Here is a 25,209-nt window from a genome sequence, read left to right on the forward strand (position 1 = left end):
GGGAATGCATGCCAGAATTGAAAGTCACACTGCAGATGCTCAATCTTCAAGGAGAAAAACTGGGGAAACCACATCACTGACTTGTAAACACAGGAGCACTTGTAAAGGAGCTAGGTCAGAACACCAAGCTTAGTACAATAAATAACTGAGAAATACTTTTGGCTCTAAGCCCTATTCATGGTAAAACTCATATGAATTCATCTGACACTGCTTGAAGATATGCCTCAAAAATAGATAAAATCCTGTGCAATCTAAAACTTTGCTCAGATTGTGCACCAGCCCCCTGTGCTAAAAGAATAAGCCTAGAAACAAAAATGCTTGAATGTCTTCTGCCTCAGTAAATAATGCCAACACAGAAATTTCTTCCTACAACCATCACTTAATTATTGCCTGAAAGAACTAAAGACTCCTGAAATGCTGATTCACAATAAAGCTTATTCTCACCTACACTTGCCCAAATAAGAGAGTTTACAGAGCTCTCCAGAGTCACTGGAACCTCAGTTTAGCACAAGGTGGGAGACTTCAAGAGATCTTATGTCCCTCCGTCACTGTGACTGTCGGTGTCAAGCAGTCTCTTCCAGAACAAGGGTGACAAAGGGCACAAGCCATATGCTGTTTGTATTGCAACAGCCTTCTGAAAAAAGGCTCTGTCTATAACTTACATGTGTGAAACTGTTACTCATTTAAATTTCAAATTGGCAGTGCAAAAAATACATGCTGTGGCACTTGGTTGGGTATCCACCTTGAGTTTAAATATGGGTCCTCTCTAATTTCCCTAAAGATCCTCCACACTAACTAAAAATACGTGTCTATATTCCCAAGAACACTGTGCATCTCCAACAGGAGATTACAGGCCTCATTTTCCTTTACATGGGACTCAGAAGAATTTCAGTTTTGTCTGAATCATTTGGAAATGAGTCCATACTCTGATCTTGTCATTGTGGGTACAAATTGATTCATTCCTCCCTCCTAGATTTAAAAAAGAAATAGAGAGCACAATCTAAAACAATCTTAAAACTTATCATTTTACCTTGCATTGTATTTTGTGATACTCTGATATTACTTATTTTCTTTAGCTCCTTTCCTGATTTTTAAAACATAAATTTTTTTTGAACCATTAGCTTCACTTGCTTTTCACTCTACCTGGGAGCTAACTAATTTCCTATACTCCTGGGTCCAACAGAGCAGGAAAAAGGGAAATGCCTTCTCTAATCCTAGAGTAGGTTCTCATCGTCTTTCAAATCCATTTTCACAGGAGATGCAAATGTAGGTGTTCAAAACATTAATAGCATCTGTTTGAAACAGAAAGCTCAGTTTTTGGGGAGAGACATCATTGGCTGTCAATGTGAAAGCTTTACACTTACAACACTCTCTCTACAGAAAGGAACACTTTTAGGCACAATGACAGTGAGATCTTAAGAGGAAGATTACATTTCCATTGGGTATTGTAAGCATAAGGTCTGTGTCTGAAGATGACACGATTTTACCAATTCTTCTAAGTTACCTTCAGACATGTTCCTTATTCACTACTGAAATGGCAAATTCTGTCATATGAGCAATGTTAATCCTTAGAGGTCAGTCTTTTGTATATGCTCCTTCTAGCACAGGTCTCACGGGAAGAAACGTCTTTTCATTAAAAGTAGTTAAATTCAAGAAGTGTTATACTTTACAATAGTTATTTTTCTTAATTATTTCTCCAAGAATTTGACCAATAATTACAGAAGGCAGCAGGCTAAAGAATTCTAAAGACAATGGTGGATCAATGTGGAAAGCACTAATAACAATTTCACTTATATCTTCACATAACAGTTTCACTTTAATACATTTTAGTTTTTTCATAGTTAGAATTCTTGACAACTTTATTTATAATATATACCAAAAAAATTAGACTGAATTAATTCCCTCACTTACAGGACCTCCTCTTTATTGCTTAGTGACCTCACTGAGATATATGACCTGGATAAAGGACAGGGCCCAAGAGGCTTTGGGGCAGAGATCCAAACTTAACCACTGAGAAAGAAAGTGGGAAGGCCCAACCAACCCTGCACACACAGACACTGCAAAGCCCACTACCGTCCTTTGCTCTAAATGCAAGGCTTAGCTGATTCTATGGATGGATTTACAGCACAGATTTTACTGCTCACACAGAGATTTACTGAGCTGTAACAAATTACAAGACACCCTGGAAACAGGTTGCTAGTGCTCATCCTGTGAGATTGCTGAACTCCACTGACAGACTGGCTGAGATGAGGGCAGTGCCTCTGGGCTAAATTTTTACAGTAGCTGCCAGGAGACACACACCACAGATTTAACACGTCATGTTACTTGAAACTATGTACACATGCACACACAAAAAAAGCCCTGAAAAGTGTAATTCTGGTATAAAGCTGAACGTGTCAGCAAATAACAGTTTCAATTCCAAACTCACACTCTTCCAAAACTCCCCCTGCCAATTCTGAAGAAGTGTGAAATTATTTTGATAGCAAGTTATCTGTGACAATAATACAAATATGCTCATTTCCCACAAAGAAAGAAAATAATACATGACTCAATAAGTCTGTTAAAAAAAAATTAAAAACCCACAGGGTACAGACATTCAATGAAAACAGAGATCCAAACCAATTCTCCATCATCCAGGACTGCATAAAGGACTTATGTCCATTCTTCATACTGGCTGAACCATTGAGGAACGACAGGAACCACACAATCCATCAAATTTAAATGGGTTTTTTTCCGTGACCTTTTTTAAAAAAATGGGTTTCAAGCAGTATTGAAGTAATAAAACAATCTAAAATCATCACCCACTGCATGAGGACTGAATTCAAAGCAGCCAGTCTTTTCAAAAGACCCATTCAAATCAGGTCCTACTTTACTTCTCCATCCCAAAAATTGCAAATACAAATTCCACAAAATAGCCTCAGGGGAAAATATTAAGTACCAAATCTAGTGAAATTTCTGTTGTGAAAAAAGAATGCTATTTTTCAAATTCTGCAGTTTCGCTAACATTATTTAATATTAATATTATTTCTCTTACTGCTTATATTGTCTCATGGTGCCACGGTCAAAAAAATACTCAAATTTACTCTATAAAGATATGCTTTATATTTACACAGTTTTATGTTTTTTTCTTTCAGCATTACTTGCCAATTGTTTGGCAGAAGAATTACAAAAAGGCCACAGTTTGCTGCACACATTTTGTGCGATGACAGTTATTAGATTTTACATGAGAACAGTGGTGCTCCCATATGCCTTATGTTTCCAAAAACAACTCACTGAGGGAATGCATTCCTGTAGCCAAATACTACTTCAACAGTGGTAGCTGTCCAGTATCTTACAAATAATGCTGTATTGGCACAGATCATTAAAGGAAATAAAGCTGCAATCCTGGGGTACCAGATCATCCCTCAGCCAACTGGATCTGGGAACTGGGGGTATACCTTGCCCTATTGGAAGTGAGACTTCCTCCACTCTCTTATAAAGGATGTTGGGTTTAGGAAAGTGGTTGGACAAAGGGAGTTTTGATGAGCATCGTGTTGAGAAACAATCAGTACGGACAGGGGAAAGGAAGGAGCATTTCTCCCTCTCAGATCTGGCTGAAGAGAGAAATCAACTATTCCACAGGACACCAGAGAAGGGAGAATCATCCGTGCTTAGTGGTGCAGCATCTCCTCTTCATAAAGAGATTCAATATTACCCATCAGAGCTGGGGAAGAAAAGGCAGAGATGTAAGAGTCTGTTCAACAGAGTATCAGAAGATAGCATGTCTTTCTAAAAGTTGCTAATGTATTAAGTGGCACTGAAAGGAAAAAGGCTGAAAACATTACACACAGGAGAAATAACAGGGAAGAGAGGAAAGTACCTTTTAAATTACAGGTACTGGTAAACCAAATGGCTCATGGAAGCTGTATTTCACCAGCACAGCCAGCATAGTTGTGACAGCCAAGATACACCTGGTTAAAACCAGTTTTTCCTAATTTAACATATATCAAATAATGCAGCAGAGAGGGAGACATAGTTCTGTCTAAAGCCGCCCAGCTTTCTTCCCAGAGCAAATAAGTCATTGCTACAGAAAAAAACAGTATGATCTCACACTGCATTCGGTGTGTTTTGACAAATTACTGAAGAACTCCAATTCTTCAGAAACACATCTATTAAAGAATAGTTATAGGCTCCCTCTACATGTAAATCCTCTCATTTTCACTGAAAAAGACATGTCTCCAAGAATTACTAACTGGAAAGGGTGATACAGGCATCCTTATTGAAAATTGCAGTTGCAGTACTATGCCATCCTCATGGGCTTGCATATTCCTCCATGGCTCCAGGCATTAAAAAAGAGACACTGAAACTGAAGAAAGCTACTGTAGGACAATTTTATGACCATTTTATGTCAAATTCCATTGTATTATGGAGGGGGACTGATGACTAACTTTAGTGCAGAAGTAAAAGTTGAAATGAGACGCTGGAAGGGAGGTAGGTAGACCTGGCTGTGGGATCTTCCCATTAGAACCTGAGGGAAGGCTCTGAGTCCATGCACTGCAGTAAAAGGTTATCAAACAAGTTCTAAAATCCCCACAAGGAAAACATCATTACAACTTCTTAGCACATCCTGCTTCCATGGCTTGTTCTTTTACTTATCTAAGGCAACAACTTGTTGACCAATGAAAGACTTTCTAAATTAAAACTACATCTAAAACTTATCTTGAAATTTGCCACAATAAATGGAGTCTTTAGTATGTATTTAATTTGCCTTTGTGTGTTAGGATGAACAGATGAACCCAAAGCATTAAACCAAGGATACAAGTTTTAAAAAGGGACATTATACTGCTAGTGCAACTTTTTATTTCTCATCTGATTTCTGCAAAGAAAAATTTTTAAGGAAAAAATCTTAAAGATTCAACAAACAACCATATTTTTTGTGTATCAGTAATAACATTTCAAGAGAAGAAGCAGGTCTCTGCAAGTGTCCTGCCTCTGAGGAGCTTGAAATTTGATTTTTTCACTATATCAGCCCAAGAAAATATAAGCCTATTGTAAACTAAGTCAAAGGAAATAAAAGATGAACTGAAGGCCAAAAAATTTGCTAGCAAAGTGATGCTATAAACATTGTATGTTTAATGATACAATGAAGCCAGAATCCATGCTGATTGCTCAGAGACAAGGTAGCAGGATGATAAATGCCAAGAGCTGACAGGAACAGCAGCTCCTGCAAAAACAGCCAGCAGCTATTCCCGCAGCAGCATCCCCTGGCAGAACACACAGGTGGTGAAGCTCTTGCCGGTGATTTTCTATGGAATAGATCCTCCATTCTGCTTCTTGCATCTACCAGCTCTCTGGCTGGCACAAAATGTTAACAGATATGTGTACACAAAGCATTGCAAAGTTACAGAGTCCCTTTCTTGATTGTTACCTGTCCATGAATGTTTATAGGGGTGGCAGGGGAATATTGTAATTAAGTCTATACAGGCTGAAGAAAAGCTCCAAAGGCAGGACACCACCATGAAAAATTTAGCTGTTCAGTTTGTGTTATAGTACATTATCACAAGTGAAACTGTGGGACACATGAGTCACTTCAGATATTGCTGGGCTGGGCATTTCAACAGCTCTTACAAATAATACTTTTGACAACCAGTAGAGCTAGTATTTCTAAAAAGAATAAAAATATTTTTTTTAAAAGCCAATCAGATCTCAGCAACTTTTCAAATGTAAAATTTAAGCTGACAGCAATCTTATAGAAAAGTTGGTAATTTCAGAGTTTCCTACGAAGACCCAAACAGCAATAAAACCATATTGGAAGTAGAAGCACTGATGCATGGGCAAGCAAGGACAGTTCTCAAACGTTTTAGAAAATTATTATGTACACAAATGCATTTCATCTGTGTGAGAACTTGAGCAAAGTAACTGAATGCATAATAAATTATAACTTTTTTTTTAAATTAGCACTGTTTATTCACCTTAAAGGTTTCATTACTGACAAATATATATTAAAAGAAAGGAGAAAAAAAATCCAAATTATTTATATTAGACAAATGATAGAACATGATGGTTCATTAATTCAAACAAATTAAATTCCTTAATGTAAGGGTATTAATATATCAGACAGATCTTACAAATTCACCAAGCAAACATATGTCTGCTTTTGATCCACTATAAGCATTTAGTTAATTTTTTCTTGCCACAGCCTCATTTTGCAAAGATTTATAGCTCTTTAATTTTTACGCTGCAATGTAGTCCCAGATCTCATTGGAACTATTCATGCCAATAAATGTGGAGAACACACATACATCTTTTGCAAGAGTGGGGCTCAATTCTCAGACCAAGATCCAGATTCAAGTAGTAAGTCAATATTTAAGCAGAGGAAAAGACTGCCAGTTGCCTATATCTTTCATTCAGTTACCAGAACGTATGCTAAGGACAAAAGAAGGAAAAACCCCTCCCTGCTAGCAGAGCATGTAGGCAAGCCATTCAAGGAAGGAGGTATTCTGAGTAACAATTGACAAGTTTCAAGTCTCTGGAAATTTTAAAAATGAATATGTAAAAGAATGTCTGCTGATTTCAATGTAATTCATACTTTCACCTCAATATCTGAAAATACATACTTTATTCTGTTACTATTTTTTTTTCCCTTTTGTAGTTTTAGGCACATTTTTAATTCAATGGAAATGCAATGAAATGTTAAAGGCAAATGTCACAGTAAAAGCAGGGAAATGAGAAGACCTAAACCTTACAGAAATAGAATCCTGAGCTAGAAATAAAGAAAAAGGATTTTATTGTTCTTCTGTATCAGTTCTGGCCATCTGAGCAGCAGCCTCTGCTCCACTGGGCATATTTACTGCTTCTCCACTGGCTCTAACAGGTGCCCAGGCATTTGCTCCTGTTGACATCTTCTTGAATGTCTCAGTTTGGACCTGAACCACATCCCTCATTAGTGTCAGTATTTCAGAGATTTTTCTAAATCCAGAGAGAAAAATAAACCCATCTCAGAGAAAGTTCATCCCTTCCAAAGTAGGTGTAGAACAGTTTGGATATACTCTCTTCCAGGAGCACCTGCCCTGCTCCCAGCGCCACCAGGCAAAGTTTAGTGGCTTCCTTTGGACCAGACATACTGAAGGAGACTCATCACACTTTAAATACAGATGGTGCTCTCACTTAACTTCAGATTAGTAAAATAAATCCCACTGCTGGGACTCCCTGGAAAGGCTGGTCCTCAATATAAGTTTGGTCATCTAAAATGCTATTTCACTTAAACCAGCATTCAGGCAAGCCCACAGGAGTTCGACTGATTGGCAAGATGAGCAGTGGTCATGCAAGCCTGGCTCATACAGGTGGCCATCAGGAGCCCATTTGTTCTTTGGCAAACCCACCATTTTTGCCCATGCCCTCTCTCTGAACATGACAATTTAGTAACTTTTCTATAAAATGGATGAGCTTCGTTTCCATTTTCTGAAACTTTTGTTTCACTCTCATTGCTATTAACCCCTGCTACTATTTGACTTCAGCAAAACAGCTCTCATTTCTGTTTATTACTATTTAATTTTGTACATGCTTTCTCCCCTCAGTTTCACTGTACTGCTGGGTTCCCCATCCTGCTCTGGGTCTGTAACTAACATCTGTTTCAACAAATCTGTCTGCCCACCATTCCACCTTCTTTTATGGGCTTTGGCAATAGTCACTAAGCTACTTTCCCTTTCACAGACTACAGCTGCCCTATTTTCTTTTCCCTACCTCCCTAGATTTACTGTCCATATAACTGATGTCACTATGGGGCCATTTTTCCACCTTATGTAAAATCTTCCTCCCTATGCCCTATCCTTTCACTGGTTTTACTGCTGCACAGATATGGCTGGGATTTTTTTAATGTCTCAAAACCCAAAGTAGTGCTTCAGATTATGTACTTAGAAACTAGGAATGAATACTGGATGCAATCTCCAAGCCACAAAGCTAATAGACCCCGAGGATCAAATTCTTCCAGTACAGATATAAAAAAATGATGGAAGCCAATGGTTTCACTGCTTAGACATGGAGGCATGCTGCAGTCAAAAGGGGGTGATCTGTCTTCTCTATCTACAACTAACATGGCCATTAAATCATAGAATTGTAGAATGGCTTGGGTTGGAAGGGGCCTTAAAGATCTAATTCTGGCCTCCCTGCCATGAGCAGGGACACCTTTCACTAGACCAGGTTGCTCAAAGACTCATCCAACCCAGGTGAAGCACCTTGCACTTGGTCTTGTTAAACCCCAGGAGCTTCCCATGGGCCTCCTTCTTGAGCTTGTCCATGTTCCTCTGGATGACATCCTGTCCTCAAGGTGTGTCAACAGCACCACTCTGCTTGGCGACATCTGCAAATTTGGTGAGGATGCACTTGATCTCTTTCCCTATGTCATTTATGAAGATATTAAGTAACACTGGTCCAAATTCAGACCTCTGATGGTAACTGGGACCCAGAGCCCATTGCCTCTGGATAAAACTGTCTGACCAATTCCTTATCCACCCAACAGTCCACCCATCAAATCCGTCTCTCTCCATTTTAGAGAAGGATGTTGTAGGGGACAGTGTCAAAGACTTTACAGAAGTTCAGATAAATGGCATCTTCAGCTCTTCCCTTGTGCACTGATGTAGTCACTCCATCACAGAAGGCCCCTGGTTTGGTCAGGTAGGACTTGCCCTTGTGAAGCTGTGCTGGCTGTCTCCAATCACCTCCCTGTTCTCCATGTGCCTCAGCACAGCATCTAGGAGGGATCTGTTCCATGATCTTTCCAGCCACAGAGGATAAGGCTGATTAGTTCCCTGGGTCCTCCTTTCTACCCTTTTTAAAGATAGGTATAAAGTTTCACTTTTTCCAGTCATCTTAGACTTTACCTGACTAGGTGAGTTACATCAATCTCTACTCAACAATGTTTCCTCTTGCTAGATTTAGTATAACCGTTTTAATAAAATTACTTTGATATAGTGCCCTATACTTCAACATATTATACACTACTAGTAGTTTCATTTTTTATTCTGAGAGGTAAAAAATTCTGATTGAGATCTTTTGTCTAATAATTTGTCATTATAAATAATTCATTTTATATAAATATATCTGATTTACCATCTTTAATTCTGCAGGACAAAGTTCCTTAAGCCATTGACAGTTTGTGGCTGATTGGACCCAGGCTCCTCTCTCAGAATGAGTTAAGAATGCAAAGGGCTCCTCTCTTCATCTCATGGTTCAACAACAGGGCCCCTCTAACTAACTTTGTCTGAAGCTCCCACTCCTACTGGTGACAAAGCGTGGGAAGACCTTTTCATTACTTGCCAGTGGATTTTCAGGAAGAGAGTTCACCACATTTTGGAATAATAAAGTCCTGTTTCCAATTATTGAAATCTGAGCAGACAAAAGTGCAAGGAGACACTGCTGCTGTGACTCAAGCTGTGCTGAACATCACATCTCACCATCTGCCTTCATCTCCTCATCTGTTCTTGAGAAGAGGGACTTCATAATGAACTATGAACAAAAAAAAAAGGGTGTGCATCATAAAACTGGATGGGTGTGGAGAGATGCTGAAGCTAAGCCCTCAGACCTTTATGGTATGTCACTAAAACTAGAGAAAACCCTCTTCCAAAAGAAAAATGGTTCAAAGCAAGCAGTATCTGAACAACTTCTGCAGCCATCAGTGCCAGAGGCATATTTCAGTCCAAATGCCTGCACTTCTGGCAAAGATATGAATTTGTGGTGTGACACTCTAAAGAGAGAGGTTGAAACTAAGGAAATATTTTTGGAGCTCCAGAGTTAGAAAGAAGATTTCAGGTCTTTCAAAATCTTCACAGTTTATTATCACTTATGATTAATAAACTAGCAGTTATATGAATGACCAGCCAGTGAAGTATCTAACTTGAAATAGATTTAGTAAAGTTGAAGTTACACTTATCCTCTCTACACAGTTTCTGAAGTTTAACCTAAAGTCCTGGGTCCATTGAATTAATAGAAAATTTTTAACTGATCCCTGTAGTGCAAGATTTCACCAGCTGTTCTGTTTCTCAGACAGGTATTGAATTCTTGACTTTGAACTTAGGTTTTGCCATACTGTCTTTAGAGTGTTTCAAATGTACATAAAACCCTGAAAAGTAGGAATATCCACTATGTCCGCTGCAAGCTTCCACAACAAAGTCAATTACAGCAGTGCAAATATATAATTTTCAGAAATACCGGTAGTTATATCCCTTTCCAATATTGAACAAACAAAAAATGCATACTAGTTGTAGAGTTAGAGCAAATCCCTCTCTCCTGAAAACTTCTTCCAAGCAGGGAAATGATTTTTATTTTTTTTTTGTTCTTATCAATCTTATCATTTTGCAAATACAATATCTCTACAACTGCCACAGTCAAAAAGTAGAAAAGCCATTCTGCAATAATGCAAAATGCAGATTCTGCTATTTGAACACTCATATACAAGTAGAATTTATTTAAAGAAAAAGGACAGACTGATGTTATGGACTTACAGGCAATTTGTGATGTCTTAAGAGCTCAAGTCAACAGAAATTGAATATTAATGTAGCTTTTTTATTGCATTTTCCAAGAATAATTATAATAAACTTACACTGACTGTAAAAAATCATCTTCGTGACTTTTACATGGCACATTAGTGCTGCTTCGTTGGCAGGCAGTAATTTGTTAATCCAAGGTGGTCAAATTATTGTGATTTATGTAACTGTACTCTTTTCATGTAACCACTGTTGAATATCAATTACTTCATACCTGATACTTAAGTTTAGACCTGGGACAAGCCATCTCTCCAACATGGAACAAATGTGGCTCAAAATGCCTGGATAACTTGATTTTTCTGATTCTTGCATCTCTTATTTGGGGCAAATCACCATTTCAAGCAATTTTTATGAAGCAATGTTTGCAAATGTGAGGTGCTTTGAAACTGACAGTGATAAGTGCCTCTAGCATTCTGAAATTACAGATTAGACAAAGATCTGTCATAAATCTTCATAAATGTACTCTTCCTTATCTCAACTTAGATAAAAGTGGCAACTACTAGGACAAACAGGAATTTGTTGGATGCTTTTTACTATATCCTTGAAAAATCACCATAAGTGCAAGGATTGTCTGCTCTACATGGATGAAGATCACTACTTTTAGCAAACAACAAGAATTTGGAATAGCAAAAGCAGAGCTGAATTCAGGACTTCAAGTCTTACATACTCTAGTGAGACTTTCCACAGATTGAGAGGAACTGACTATTTGGCCTACAAATAGTCCTACTTAATAACAGTGTTTCCTCTCTGTGACTTTGCACCAAAGCAGCAGCTCTTACTTTTTAGGCTATGTTTCCATCACTGGCAGCCAGGCAAACACTAAGATTCCTTAAGTTACACCAAAACTGCAGTTCTGGCTTAGAAAAGATGCAGTGCTCCTCGCACGTCCACCTCTCCTGGGCACAGCTGGCTTTCCAGGGGCAGAAGAGGAGAAGAGAAGAGGAAAGAAAAAGGTAGGGATCCCCCATGCACCCCCAGGTGCTGCCTGGGTGTAGCTGGGAATCACCCCTTGGAGCTCTGATGTACCTCAGTACCAACAACAGATGCCCCATAACTCCTGATGAGCACTAAAACATTTAAACACAGTCTCTGTAAAACCCCTCGTGCTGCTGAGGGCACGGGTTCAGAAGTGACAAGGGTACAGAACTGAGCCCTAGGGACAGCTCAGCGCTGATGCCATTACTGCTGTCTGTACTGCAGCAGCAATATTGACAGCAATCAGATCAGATCCCTTGCACTGCACTGCGTGTGGATGCACAAGATGGCAGTTTTCCACCCAGGAAGGTTTTGTGCTCTAAATTTAAATGAGATCTCATTTATAAATAGCAACAGAACAATGTCTGTTAAATAGTCTCCTTTGCCAGCATCATGATGATTCCAAATTGCATCAATGGAAGCAGAGAAAATTAACAGCTTTGCCTTAATCCTTTGTATGTTATGTTGGGGAACTTGTCAATATGACTCCATTCCTAGCACTTCTATTCCTGTAATTTGAAGTAATAAAGCCCTCAGAATAGAACAGAATGTCCACAAAGACAAACTATCTAAACCAGTAATGGCAAGAGAATTAAGGTTAAAAGTTCAAAGTTGATGGTGCTGCCCATAGCAACTGCTGAGATTGACTGTGCTTCTTGAAAATAAAAATAAAAAAAAAAAAAAAAAAAAAAAACAAAACCAAACCAACCCAGAAAGCAAGAAATCACACAAGGCAAAAGTAAGAATAAACTTTCTTTTTTTTGTAGTGGAAGTCCCCTACAGTTAGATATTGACTCCTTTTCTTTAGCAGTTGGATGCAGCATGCTATACAACTTGTATTCAGTGGGCTGCTCACCAGAAAGTGTTGGTCTCCATTATATCACTGAAGCTTACGAAGGCATACTTAAATGCCATGTAAATAACAAACCATAGTGCATTTTACTAGATGGCTGCTCAAAAGTTCATTGTGGGCATGCAGGAAATCTACACAGATAGCATTCAGAATGGCAGGAGTTACTGAGTGCACCACTAGGAGCAGCATCAATAGCAATGCAGGAAAACAACTAAAAAGAGAATAGGTCTGATGTATTGCTGCACTACCCAAGTTTCACATGACTCTTATACCAGCAATTTTCCCAGGAATCGGTCCAATTCCATTTTGCTGGACAGAATTAGAGTGGTTTTAGGCAGCGTAACACAGCCATGAATCAAATTTTCTACAAACTCCCATTATAGATTTCTCCCTGTCAGAAACCAGGAGGAAATATGAGATATCTTCAAAAATAACTGCAAAGAGATATCTTCACAGTGATCATACATTAAGAAAGAGGAGCAAAATGCTTACTGAGGCAAAAAAAAAAAAGGCAGAAAAATGTTACTTTCATTACCAAAGTTGTGACATGCAGTAGAGATTTGAGGAGATAAAGTATTTCCTTGCAAAGTAACTACATGCATATATTCTGAGAATCTGACTGCTCAGATGCAGAGGAAGACTCTGTTGCAGCCTCCATGAGGCAGAGTTGCACTATATATTAAAATTATAACCCAACACAACACTATCCAATATGCCATGCAGGTTGTATGCTGCTACAGGCTCAGGCCTGCTGGGAAGGCTAAAGCCACAAAGACAGGATCAGCAGCCAGGAGGCTGCTGTCCTCATTGTCAACAGCATTTCAGAAGGCACCTAGGAAAGACTAAGATTTGTATTCTTGTTCCCATGGAGGTTTTTTGTGGGTTTTTTTTTGGTTTGTTTGTTTTGTTGTATTTTTTTTTTTTTTTTTTTTTGTTGGTTTGTTACTTTGGGGTTTTTTTTGTTTAGTATTTTTTGCTCTTTTTTTGCCCTTTTTTTGCTGTTGTTTGTTTTTTGGTGTTTTTTTTGTTGCTGTTCTTGTTGGGGTGGTGGTTCTTCAGGTTTTTTTCCTTTTTTTTTAATTTAGTTTACTACAAATAGCATGTATCTAGATATGAGAGAGGAATATATAACAGTTTATTACTAGCCACTAAGCGTCAAAAATCTTATTTTTAAAGCATTGTGGTGAAAACAAGTAAAGGCAAATATCAGAGCACAAAGAAAAAAATATCATATCTAGGAAGGTTTGTAGGGGAATTGCTGATTTGAAATCAAAGCCAAAGGAAAAATATGCTGAAAGACGCAGAGCTATGATGACCTCACATTCAAAGGAAGAGGACTTCTGATAATGGAGAACAGGAGTGAGACTCAAAAAAATGGGTTTTAATACTAGCACCCATACTGCAAAATTAACTTGGGTTAACAAAATGGTGTAAATGTGAATATGAAAGAGATCCTAGAATGGAGAAGAAAAGGGGAGGAGAGAGCCAGGTAAATTAAATAAGGCAAACTTTAATAAAAGGGAAATACTGTGGGTATTTCCCACAGTTTCTCTGAACCTAGGGGTTCAGAGACATTAATACTAGAATTTGGATGAATTAAGTGTGCTACTTGAAGCAGGTCCCCTTTCCAGGGGTCTGGCTGGGGCACCATCCACCTGCCCAGCCTAAAAAAATAATCACAGCTATTCTCTTGGTTAACAGGTGTACACATTCTGGACACAGCCAGTGAAGTTTTAGATGTTTTGGGGTTTTCTGATGCTAAGCCTTAACCAGCGTGGAATCAAACATTCCCTCCTGAAAATACTAAGTTGCCCTTTTTTTTTCAGCTTCTTGTCCTGGGCTTCTGTTTGCTCAGATATTATACATCATTATCCAGAGAACTTGTACAATGAGGGCAATAGCTAGATCCCTTGAAATGGAATGAAATAAAATTAAATATTTATTGCAGTATGGGAGGAGTGTGCATGGTATGAGAAAAATACCAAGGTCTTGGACGGAAAACGAACAGTCAGAGTTTCTATCTGTAACCAGAATTTTTTTTACATCTCCAATTAAGTACACTCAAGTAGTTTTTTGAAGTCCTCTTTTGTTTTTTAAGGTGAACCCCTAGGAATTTGTGGGTATCACATAAACGCCTTGATGGACCAATAACGTTTGCAGTCGATGTGAGGAAACAATGAGACTGCTTGCCAATGAAACAGAAGAAGCAAACTAACTAAAAAATGAAACCAAGCAAAATCAAAAGAAGAAAGTGTGAAGTTTAAGGTTATTAAAAAGAAATAAAATCCAATGAGCTGTTTGAAGAGTTCAAATTTTAGTGCTTCTATTAAGCCAATGATGGCAGCATACTCAATGAAAAGAAGTACATTTAATGCATGTACAGCAGAATATTTTATAAAGTGCTAGCATATATTCTTGCTGTAAGAGAGTATTCTAACAGTAAAACAAAACAAAACAAAATTTTTGAGAATCCTTGGCTAACACAAGCAGGAAACATATACCCTTTTTTTCCATAAGGAAAGATTATGCAAATGCTATCTGAAATTCACACACTTCTGATAATGACTGCAGGTATTCTGCCTTTTATGCATTTTTTTTGGTTGGTGTTTGTTTGTTTGTTTTTATAAGGAATAATCTGGCCAATTTTAATAGCAAGCTTCAGTTTTCAGGACAAAGTCCCTGCTGGCACCCGTTGAATCATTAGTTTTTTAGGCAGATGCATAATGAAGGGATACCTTTTGTTTTCAGAATGTTATACAACATTAAACAGGACTACAAGGTGCAAACCAATCCAGTCTTGACTTCTCAGTGTCAATGCTCATTTGTGTATCATGTTTAAAACGCATGGGTTGGAGAGAGAATGAAACAGATTTCAGACATGTTGCTTGATACATGTGAAATTATGCATATGATAAATCCGCCTAAAATTCAAAGCCACTTTCAAATAAAAGACATTAATGCAAACCATGCAACACAGATGTGAATCTCCTCCCACAAAAAAAGACAGAAAATAAATGAAAAAAGTAATAAAAGCTAGTTCTTGTGACTTCTTTGTGCCCATTCACAAGGCACTGTTTAAATTTATAATATTAACTTCCATAAGGAAACCTCAGAAGGAAAAGGCATTCTGTCTTCAGCAGCAGGGATATAAAGGCGAGGAGCACAGGGAATTCATGAGGAATGAGCTATATTAACCTTCTCTGTCTCAAGTCTTTGTCTTTTCTCTCAAAAGAAAGGAGGAGATTCTAGGTTAGCAGCTTCTCCAGTTGGCAGTACGACATCATTCCTGATCCTAAGAACTTTAAATGTCCACCCTCACAGATTAGCCAGTATTAAACAGTTAAGGAGTCAACCATAGTAATTCCCATACTTATATGTGTGATTTTTTAATTATCACTTCCATCAACAATAATTTTCTAATTTTTTTTTATTTTTTATTTTTTTATCTGTGGCTGTTAAAGATGACCAAGTTATCTGATTTGTAGCAATTTTCCTATTACTTTGGACTTCCCAAATCAAATTGTGTTAACTGATGAGCCTTAACCACCAAAAATCAGAAAGCCCTGGTAAACTGAGACATACATTGCAGTTTCTTCCACCCACAAACACCAGTAAGATTCCTGGGTGTCCTACAAAGCAAACCAGCAAGGGATAATCTCTGGTGAGTTACGCCCAATATTTCAGTTGCAAGTGGGAAAAGGGTGCGGAATAGCCTTAGGCGTCCAGAATTGCACATTCATCAATTAAAAAAAAAAAAATAGGAAAAAAGGAGAGAGATAAAATCAGTTTGTCTGACCAAAGCATGCGTAAAATACAAAGCAAATTCAGTGTATATGCCTTGTCAAAACTGGCAGCAAGAGAACACAAAACATTGTCTTAACAATTTTAGGTCTATTAGGAACAGCTGAAAACCAGCACATTACAGAGGATATTTGCTAAGAGTAAGCCAAAGATTATTGTGATGGCAAGCAATAAAAAACTGAAACTGCTTCCATACATGGGAAATTATTTTCAATTCACTAATTCCATAGGTTTGCTCAATCTTGATTAAATATAATGGGAAACTGCACACAGACAAGATAAAAAACATTATGAAATTTACTTTTGTGTAGCAACGCTCATAAGTAGGACCCCTCATAAGTAACCCCTGGTTATAGGACTAACAATCAATAGAAAGCCCCCTCTCCAGATTCATTAAAGTGAAGCCTCACAACAGAACTTAAAGTAAACTCAACTTTTTTCTTCTTATTTCAGAGCCATTTTACTTGTAGTTTCCCTCCCAAGCTCCTCCCTGCTAAAGAAAGAATTAATGAAACTCTGTAATAGTTTTAATGTCTCGACAGGTTTGTTAGTATTCAAAAGCTTTAAATGAGGAATACAATTACAATTTTCATGATGCAGCTAAAAGAGCCTACAAACCACTTCAGTTCCACTTAATTTTTACTGCAAGTGGACCATGTCCAGCACAGGAAATCCTGGTTACTGCTGCTGACCACAACTATTCCCACTGCAGAATGCAGCTGCTTTGGACTCTTGGGCTCTTAAAGGATTAGTTATGCTTTGAGATATGAGTAGGTTGGAAAGTTGCTGCAAAAGTAAGGCCACCTTACAGAACAACATTTCGCCAACACATAATATAGTTGTGTACACATAATTACATGAAAAGTCAATTGTGCTAAAAGACCAACTTGATTAGACCACATAAAGAGTGTTTTCATGTGAAACAGGATTATATAAAGAGCAATATGAAGTTAAAATAGTACACAGACACCACAATGAGCACCGTAAAGAAGAGCCCACCTACCATGTGCGATTCCAGTTGCAAATTGTTTCTTCTTTAATCGTCTCCTCCCTGAGGCTTTGTGCATATTGAAACACATGAATGTAACCCCTGAAAATGCCTAGCACAACACAAATGCTAGCAACTGTTTCTTTCAGTTTTGTTTAGTAAAAGAAGTAAAAGATCAGTCCTGTTGTTTTTCACCCACTCTGCACCAGATGAGTCCTGCAAACACCAACAGGCCTCTTTTCTCATGTAACAGGTTGGTAGAGAATGTGGAGAACTCAACAACCAAGACTGTAAGAGCAAGAATGTGGGAGCCTGAGCGGAGCAGAAATAGAAATTGTATCACTGTCACACACAGCGAACAAGAACACTCAAATACCAAGCTGGTAAAAAGGTCATAACCCATGCCATGTATGCCAGAGCAGGACTGTGAAGGACTTTTCAAATCCAGCAGTGGGTACAGCCATGGCTTTGAAGGAGAGAGACTACCATGGCTTCTGTGGTAGATGAACAGGCAGTACATTTGTGTCCTCATGCCTAGACATGGGAAGATTTTAAGAGTCTTTTAAGTAAAGCTGTGTAAGTTTCTGAGAGTCTTGGGAGGAGTGGATTGTTTATGGGAAGGGAGGAGTTAACAGGGAGGGTGGCCTGGGCTGGAGGAATGCTGGGCAGCTAGTGAGAGCAATGTGAAGATAAGAGCAGGGCATTAGGGCAGGAAAAAAATGCTATGGGGATCACACTGGGGAATACAAGGCTGGGGAGTGTACCTTCACTGCAGAAGGGCTAAAACCTGCTCCTGCTAGGAGAGGATGGTGAGGGTGACCAAACAAAGACATTTCAGATACCACATAATGTGAGAGGAGAAGAGAAAACTGAGTTGGCTAAGGTAGCTGTTTCAAGTGGTGCTGGATAAAACAGAGTGGATAGGAGAGGAGAAGGTGAGGATCACAACTCTCACAGGAAGATAACTGAGAAGCTTACACAGAAATGACAGGTAAAATGAGTAGAACAGTACAAGTCGAAGACAGCTAGCAGGGTCTTGATGCATGGCACAGAGGGGTTTGGAATGATCCCTGTCTATACCTGACCTGGTACTGCTTCTTCTGAAGCAAATCACCCCTAGCTGACCAATGCAGATCAAAATCACCTGCATGAAACAGCCTGTGCAGACACAAAATGGTTCATGTGCAACTCACACGAAACACCAGCCACAGTGAATTAACTGGCATACAGTCAGATATGAGATGTGTTAAAGCAGCTGGAAATGGTGTCTGCAGGGCTTTTTCTGAAAGAACAAAAGCCATATGGGTCCACAGTCACATGTTAAACGCGACTATTGTCTGTGGTTATTAGATGGGTGCCAGAGGGAGATGCAGCCCAGTTAGGGTGAGCTAACATTCAAAACCTCAGCACTGGAGAATTCACTCATCCCTTGCACGAGATTATGGGTCCTTTGAACCCTGCTAATACAGTCTGGATTCAGAAGGGCAGGTTGGCAGGGCTGAGAGTACTCTCCAGGAGGGAACAGACCCCAAGGAACCTGATAAAAAGGAGAAGGCAAATATGTACAAAAGTAAAAGATACAAGCGGTTTTAATGCTTGCTTATACAGACCCTGAAGATACACAAGCAAGTGGAAAGTAAAGACAAGATGGACCCCTGCAGTTCTGTATATGGGGCTTGACTGCAGGATAGCACAGAGGGGTTTTTGTATTTTTATTTTCCCATGAAGTCATGAAGATGGCACTGGGATTAGAATAATTGTGTTTCAAATTAAAAATTAAATGCCCGGGAGATGATACAGCCAAACGGAATGAGAAACCAAGAACTACCTTCATGAATAAGTTGGCAAAAGTGTATGCTAGAAATCAAAGAGAAGATCTCAAGAGTCAACTGTTGAAACCAAGAGCAGGTGATCTCCAGCAGTATGAAAGCAACACTTACAGCTCCACTATCTGAGGAATTTAGACTTTAGGACTGGGCAGAATCACTTGCTCAACCCTTTGAGAGACAACAGATTCAGGTGTAATTAGCCAGGAGATACTTACAGCACCAATCCTGCTGTAGATGTAAGGAGTGGTTCTAGCTTTTTGAGAGAGTTTGCTGCTGTTACTGATGTCTTGGAACACACTGGGTGCCTGACACAACACAGCTTGACCAGTCTTTGGTAGGGGTGATGGTATTGTATGCAGCAAGACAGGAGAAAAATGACAGTTCAAGTAATGATCTCTGGCTGAGAAAATTATCTTAGTCTGGGTCTCAGTAATAATTGTTTGTGCAGGGGTAATGCATCAACAGACAGCCCTGCAGCAATCTTGGTTACACAGTGGTGAGTGGCAGTGAAAGTACCAGCTGAAACACCCCAGGCATGAGTGGCAAGAGAAGCTGGCACACATATGCTCAAGATAAGTTGCTGTAGAAGGATTATTTCATTTATGTTTGGATCCAGAACCACAGAAATCACATGAATGTCCAAGTGAGGCTAAGAAAGGGTTGTGACCCACTATTATTAGCCAGGTGGTTATGGAGTACTAGTTCAATGACCCAGCTTATGTAATCAACCAGTGTATCAAAGAGTGATGAAAGGATCTGGAGTCTGGTTTTCAGGCCAGTAAACACTGCCACTCCACAAACAGCACCTTGTGCTGTTAGACTGCCAAAACCCATGGCCACAGAATTACAAGGACAAAAGCAGCTTTCAGTCATGGATGTATAAATCTATATATTTTTTAATCAGTCTGTTATTGGGGGCGGGGTATTTTTTTTCCTTTTCCATAAAAAGTAGGGTAGGTATAAGTCTGTTTCTATATTTCAAAGGAAGCAATATGACTTCATGTAAATTGCTTGAGTTTCACAATGATATTCCAGTATGCCAAGATATTCACACGACCTGAATGAGTGAAAAATTAATACATGAGTGAAGGAAAAGCAAAATATCATAGATGCTGTAGTAAATGTCCATTGGTTTTGTTGGAAAATTTTACATTTCTTATAAATAAGAATGTTGATATATCATTCATACACACAAAATTATGTGTTTGGGTAGTAAGGAAGAAGAGACAGAGCACTCTACACTGCCTATAATTCCTGCGACTGCAAAAAGAGTTTAATGTATGATTTATATGAGGAATAAAAACCCTTAGCATCATTAGAAATCTACCGATTTCAGTATCTGAAATATCTCTCACAATTACTTTTCTGTGTTTAAGAGCAGGAAGACAATTTTGTACAGTAAATTCCTTAAAACTAATTTCCTCAAAGTACATACACCATGAAAAAGAAGTCAGTCTTTCTATATCTTTTTCCAGTATAAAAATCATCAGCCTTGGATGACTTTTTATTACTCACTTTTGCAACCAGCAAACATAGTGTACAGGAGCTAGTTATTGAAAATAACAATTTGGCTTTTTGTAAAGCAATTGACACTGCAGTTATCTGAATGGCTGCTTGATAGGAACTGCCTACAACCTACCCTGGTTTCTGCTTTTCCAGAACTGATTATTTTGGAGTTACAACCCAAACTTCATCTCAATGGTAAAATTAGACTGGAATATTTTAAGAATTACAAAGTTAGTGTAACTGAACAGCTTAAAAAATCAGTAATAACACCTGTAATTTAGCATTTGAAGTTACTAAGAGTTTTTAAAATAGCATGGAACAAAAGCCAGCTTAAATGAAGCAAGCTAGTAGTAATATTAGAGTGACAGTTGAACTTCAATTGCTGGTTTGCCCCTGTATTTTCATTAAAATTGATAATCTTTCTCAAATGCTCTGTAAATTGCTGGACCACAGAAGGTAGAAGGACAGCAGTGACAAGTTGAGCCTGTCTGTGTGAAGATGATCCTGTTCTGAACAAACAGTAACCAACCAGCTGCCAACTGCAGCTTCTCCTTAGGGCTGACCCCACCCTTTTTTACTGCTCTTTACTGGTGACTCTGACACTCACTTCTTTAAGAGAGTGATAACAGAGCCAGGAATACACAGCTGCAGTGAGATGGCACCAGAACATCCTGTGGCTGCGACATGGCAGACATTTATCCCATGTGGGCTGGGGAAAAGAGGAGAGGCACAACAGGAGTGTTCATGCTGGGGCTCAGGGCACTTGCCAGTGGCCAAACACTGGGCTGCAAGCAGAGCCTTTGCCCTCAGCACAGCACATCCTCATGGGCTGTGGGCAGCCTCCTGAAGGCACCCGTGGTGCCCTGGGCCTCACTGCCCTGTCTGGGGGACGCAGTGAAACAGCAAGATGACAGACAACCGGCTAAAAAGCTGCTACTTATTCAAAAATCCACATACATATTTAGGGTAAACTTTAGTGACCAAGGTTTTTCCCTTTAGGCCATTCTTCTTTCTCTGTTAAGCTGAAACCCAAGGGTGTCTATGCTAAGAAGTGAAGGCAGCTGGGCATGGCTGGGGAAGAGAGAAGTCACTCTGCACTTCCCTGCATCAGCAGGTGAAAGGGCTTTCAAATGTCAGTATTTTCATCCTTAATGACAGCAGCCTCTTTGAAAGGCTCTTTGACAGCAGCTCGATGCAAAGGGAGGATTCTTTCCTATTCTATCCAACACTTTACAGCACCATGCTTTGTGAAAGCTGAAAATACTTTTCAGTTACAAAATAATTTTTTCTGTGGTTTTCCAAATCATAGACAAAGGAAAATTAATAAGATAGACCAATTATCCTCCACATTATACAAGAAAAAAATTATCTTACAATGGTAAGATGGCCACTTACAATGGTAATTTCAGTTGATCTGTGATCAGGTACAGAATGTTGGGTCTGTGTTTCTTCACCTCTCATGTAAATTGAATAGCAATGACAGAGCCACTGCACTTTAAAGCTGTCTTGGTGATGAATGAAATGAAAAGAACTGCCAGGAAAACACGCATCTTCTACTCTAGGAACACCTTGTTTCTTCAGTGGTTTTAAAACTCAATTTTTAAATGCATTAATTTAATCTAATCTGTAAAACATCACTTCCAAGAGCAAAGTTTTTATTGGAAAAGAAAGCAGCTTGATCTTTTCCAAATACATTAAACTCAAACCACTATGGAAGCTTATAGCAACCAGGAACCTAAAATATCTGTCTGCTCAATGAATATCCTTGAAGACTACCATCCAGAAATTTTCAAGCTCTTCCATCCCTTACAAAATACTGCTTTAATCTACTGAAGGAGAAAAAATGGTTTAAATGAACTTTCATTAAAATCTTAATTACTTAAAATACATTTAATTCACATTAATTTTCTCTGTTAATTATTAGGAATGTTTTTTCTTTAATTTTATTTCATTTTTTTATTGCTTTGCATGTTCTGTTGATTAATTCACTTTGTGGTGCTTATAGGCTTAAGTGCAGGCTTCACCACAGGACCTTTTCTGGTGCTGCTATCAGCTGTGAATCCCATTCTCACATGCATCACCAACTAGCAGTGTCAGGGCGGCTTGACTCCAGATATCTTCATTCACAGAGCAGAAGGCATTTGATAAACTCAAGATACTTCCACTTAGTCTCTGATCTGGAACCTCCACATTGTGTGTGTACACAGTCCAGGCTTTTATGCCAGAGAATGATAAAGACATTGATAAAGTTCAATAGGCTCCTGTTTTAATAGAAGTTCAAGTCCTACATCAGCACCAGAAGTATAAAGTCCAGTGTAATGTTATGGCAAAATCCATTATTTAACCTTAGGATTTCATGTACTGCACCACTTGAGCTTTACCATTGCAGTCTATAAGGTAATAATAATCATTTCAGTGAAATTGCAGCCTTGAAAAGCTCTGCCACAAACTCAGTCTTCTTCACGGTAATACAAGATTTACAAGGCAATATATAGAACTGAAACATTTTAAAACTTGATGAGGATGTTTGAGGCAACAGAGCACTTTACAATAGTTAATGGTAGCAGATGGATGACAAAAATGAGTCATGATAATATGAGTTTTCTGTAGAGGTGTGGGAAAACAGATGTTAAGTCTCTTTTTTCTTAATGCTCCAACAGATATTTTTTCCCAGTGTCTTCTTTAACCCAGATCTCTTTCCAGTACAATTCCCTTTGCTCCTGCTGCTCTCTGCACAGGAGGGCAGATGCTGCTCCCTTACTCCCAGTCTGCTTGCCATTAAGCAGGCTGGGTTTCTCATGGGGTTGCAGGTCCCCACATGCACACAGGTTGCCCAGCACAGGAGCAACAGCTTATGGTGTTGACCCAAACCATGTGTCATGCTTTTGTGTTCTTTCCTGCTCTCACAGCCTGAATATTTAAGAGGAGAAAGGAAAACACTGTCCTGGTCCACCCAGGAGCCAAGGAACAGCTGCCTAGTGATGCCACAAGCCACCTCACCAGCACCTCCCTCCCCTTCTCTTGCAGATGCTTTATCTTATCAAAGGTCTGCTTTCCTTGTTCTGTAATATACTCTACAAGTTAATACCCACAAGCCATCCTTAGATCAGCAATGAAAGGAAGCAATTTAACAGCGCAGAAATGGCTGATCCAAATTGTCACATTCTCCTTGAGAACAGTGGATTTTGTACCTTATTGTTTGTGTTTGTTTATTCTGGGGGAGTTTTTTTGGGGTTTGGTTTTTGGGGTTTTTTTTTGGTTGGTTGGTTGGTTGGTTTGATGAGATTTTTAGTTTGGTTGGTTTCTGGGCTTTTTTGGGGTTTTTTTGTTTACATTGTTTTGCCTCTGGAAGCAATGCCCATATTTTGTATGCCTCATGTCTGATGTGAAGTAGCAGTGACTTGATATGAAGGACAACTTGAAATATTCTGCCTTTGTGAATGTGAATGTAGGAATCTGCAGAAACTGTGAATGAACATTTACAACAAACTGTGAGCCTCCTACTGATGCACTCAGATACAAAACAGGAGGCGAGAGAGGGAAGGAAAAGAGATGAATTTGTTTTCCTAGCAAACAGCTGTCTTCTTTAACAGAAGAAACTAAAAAGAAAACAGTGCGTGAAGAGGCCAAAAGCTGCATTAATTACACTATTTTTAGATGCTACAAGCACAATTTTGATAAACACTCTAAACTGTGAAAAAAAATGTACTGTCAATGCAATTAAGTCTTTTTCATGGTGCAGCATCATCAATGCATGTGCCTGCTGAGAATATATTGTAGGCTGTGCAATGCAGTTTCCCTTTGATTAATGATTCAAGGCAATCAGTAGGGACCATACCAACTCCTGGGGGATACCACAGCAAGTAAGCACAATGTCATAATTTAATTTCTTCTCTTGACCTACATTACAGAGTGAAGACTCAGTCACTATTAAGGGCCAAATTCCAGACATGGTTACAGAAAAGCAACTCCCACAGAGTTAAGACTAACACGTTCAGAGCTTAGGAGAAAAATTTGTACTGGAGACTACTTCTTGAATATTTGGAGGGATGCTAATTATTTGTTTGTTTAGATCAAGTGCAGGATATCAGAAGGTGACAGATTAATCCTTAAGCTACCTTTAATGGCCAGGCTGCTGTGAGTTACTCATACCAGAAAAGCAATTCCTCCAGCCAGGAAACAGCTAGATCTTGTTTCTCAGCTAGTTAGTATTTCTATTTAGCCAAAGCATGGTATTAGAAACTGGTGTTCTTTCACGACAGACCTAGAAGTCAGCCTGAAATAATCCTTTTTGCTGGAGGCAGCCAGTAGTGACATCAGTCTGTCAGCTGCATTGCTCTCCTTGAGTGACACGAAGTCCTCCATTTCACGCCAGTGGGCAGTGACCATATTATCTCATGGAGAATTCAGAGCTGAGTGAGGGAACACTGCAGATTTGGTTTCATAGCCTTCAGCACTTGGAAAACACTAGGGAGCTCAAAATGCTATAGCACCTCCCTCAAACATAATTTTCTACTGTTTGGGAAGCAAAACTGCCCTCTGCTTCCTGAACCAGCTCTCTGTACAGTATTTATTCTTTCCCAAGGACTCAGTTATTGTCTTCAAGTACATCATTGTTTCAAGCAAGGATAAGTGAAAGGCCAACATTAGCAACGTTGCCAACAGCGGTGCTACTCTGACATGCTGAAATTTTCTACAGTGAGGATAAAGCTCATCTGCACTAGAGGCATCATTTTC

The 25,209-nt window shown here is 39.0% G+C and overlaps 1 protein-coding gene across 6 annotated transcripts in view; it reads right to left on the minus strand.

Annotated features, from left to right (window-relative positions):
- The window catches only part of FGF14 (fibroblast growth factor 14), a 382,414-nt gene that overhangs the window by 200,802 nt on the left and 156,403 nt on the right, over nt 1–25,209 (minus strand). For 2 of the 6 annotated variants that reach the window (XM_063149623.1, XM_063149622.1), the window contains exon 1: nt 17,153–17,442. The exons of 3 other annotated variants lie outside the window; for them this stretch is intronic. Coding sequence is in view for 2 of the 3 variants with exons in the window: in XM_063149622.1 (XP_063005692.1) it covers nt 17,153–17,155 (3 nt within the window). In the remaining variant the exon portion in view is untranslated. Of the gene's footprint in view, nt 1–17,152; nt 17,443–25,209 lie in introns of those variants that run through there. One more of the 6 variants, XM_063149621.1, reaches the window with a different exon arrangement.

The sequence above is a fragment of the Melospiza melodia genome, chromosome 2 (assembly GCF_035770615.1).
Source record: "Melospiza melodia melodia isolate bMelMel2 chromosome 2, bMelMel2.pri, whole genome shotgun sequence".
In the NCBI taxonomy this organism is placed as follows: domain Eukaryota; kingdom Metazoa; phylum Chordata; class Aves; order Passeriformes; family Passerellidae; genus Melospiza; species Melospiza melodia.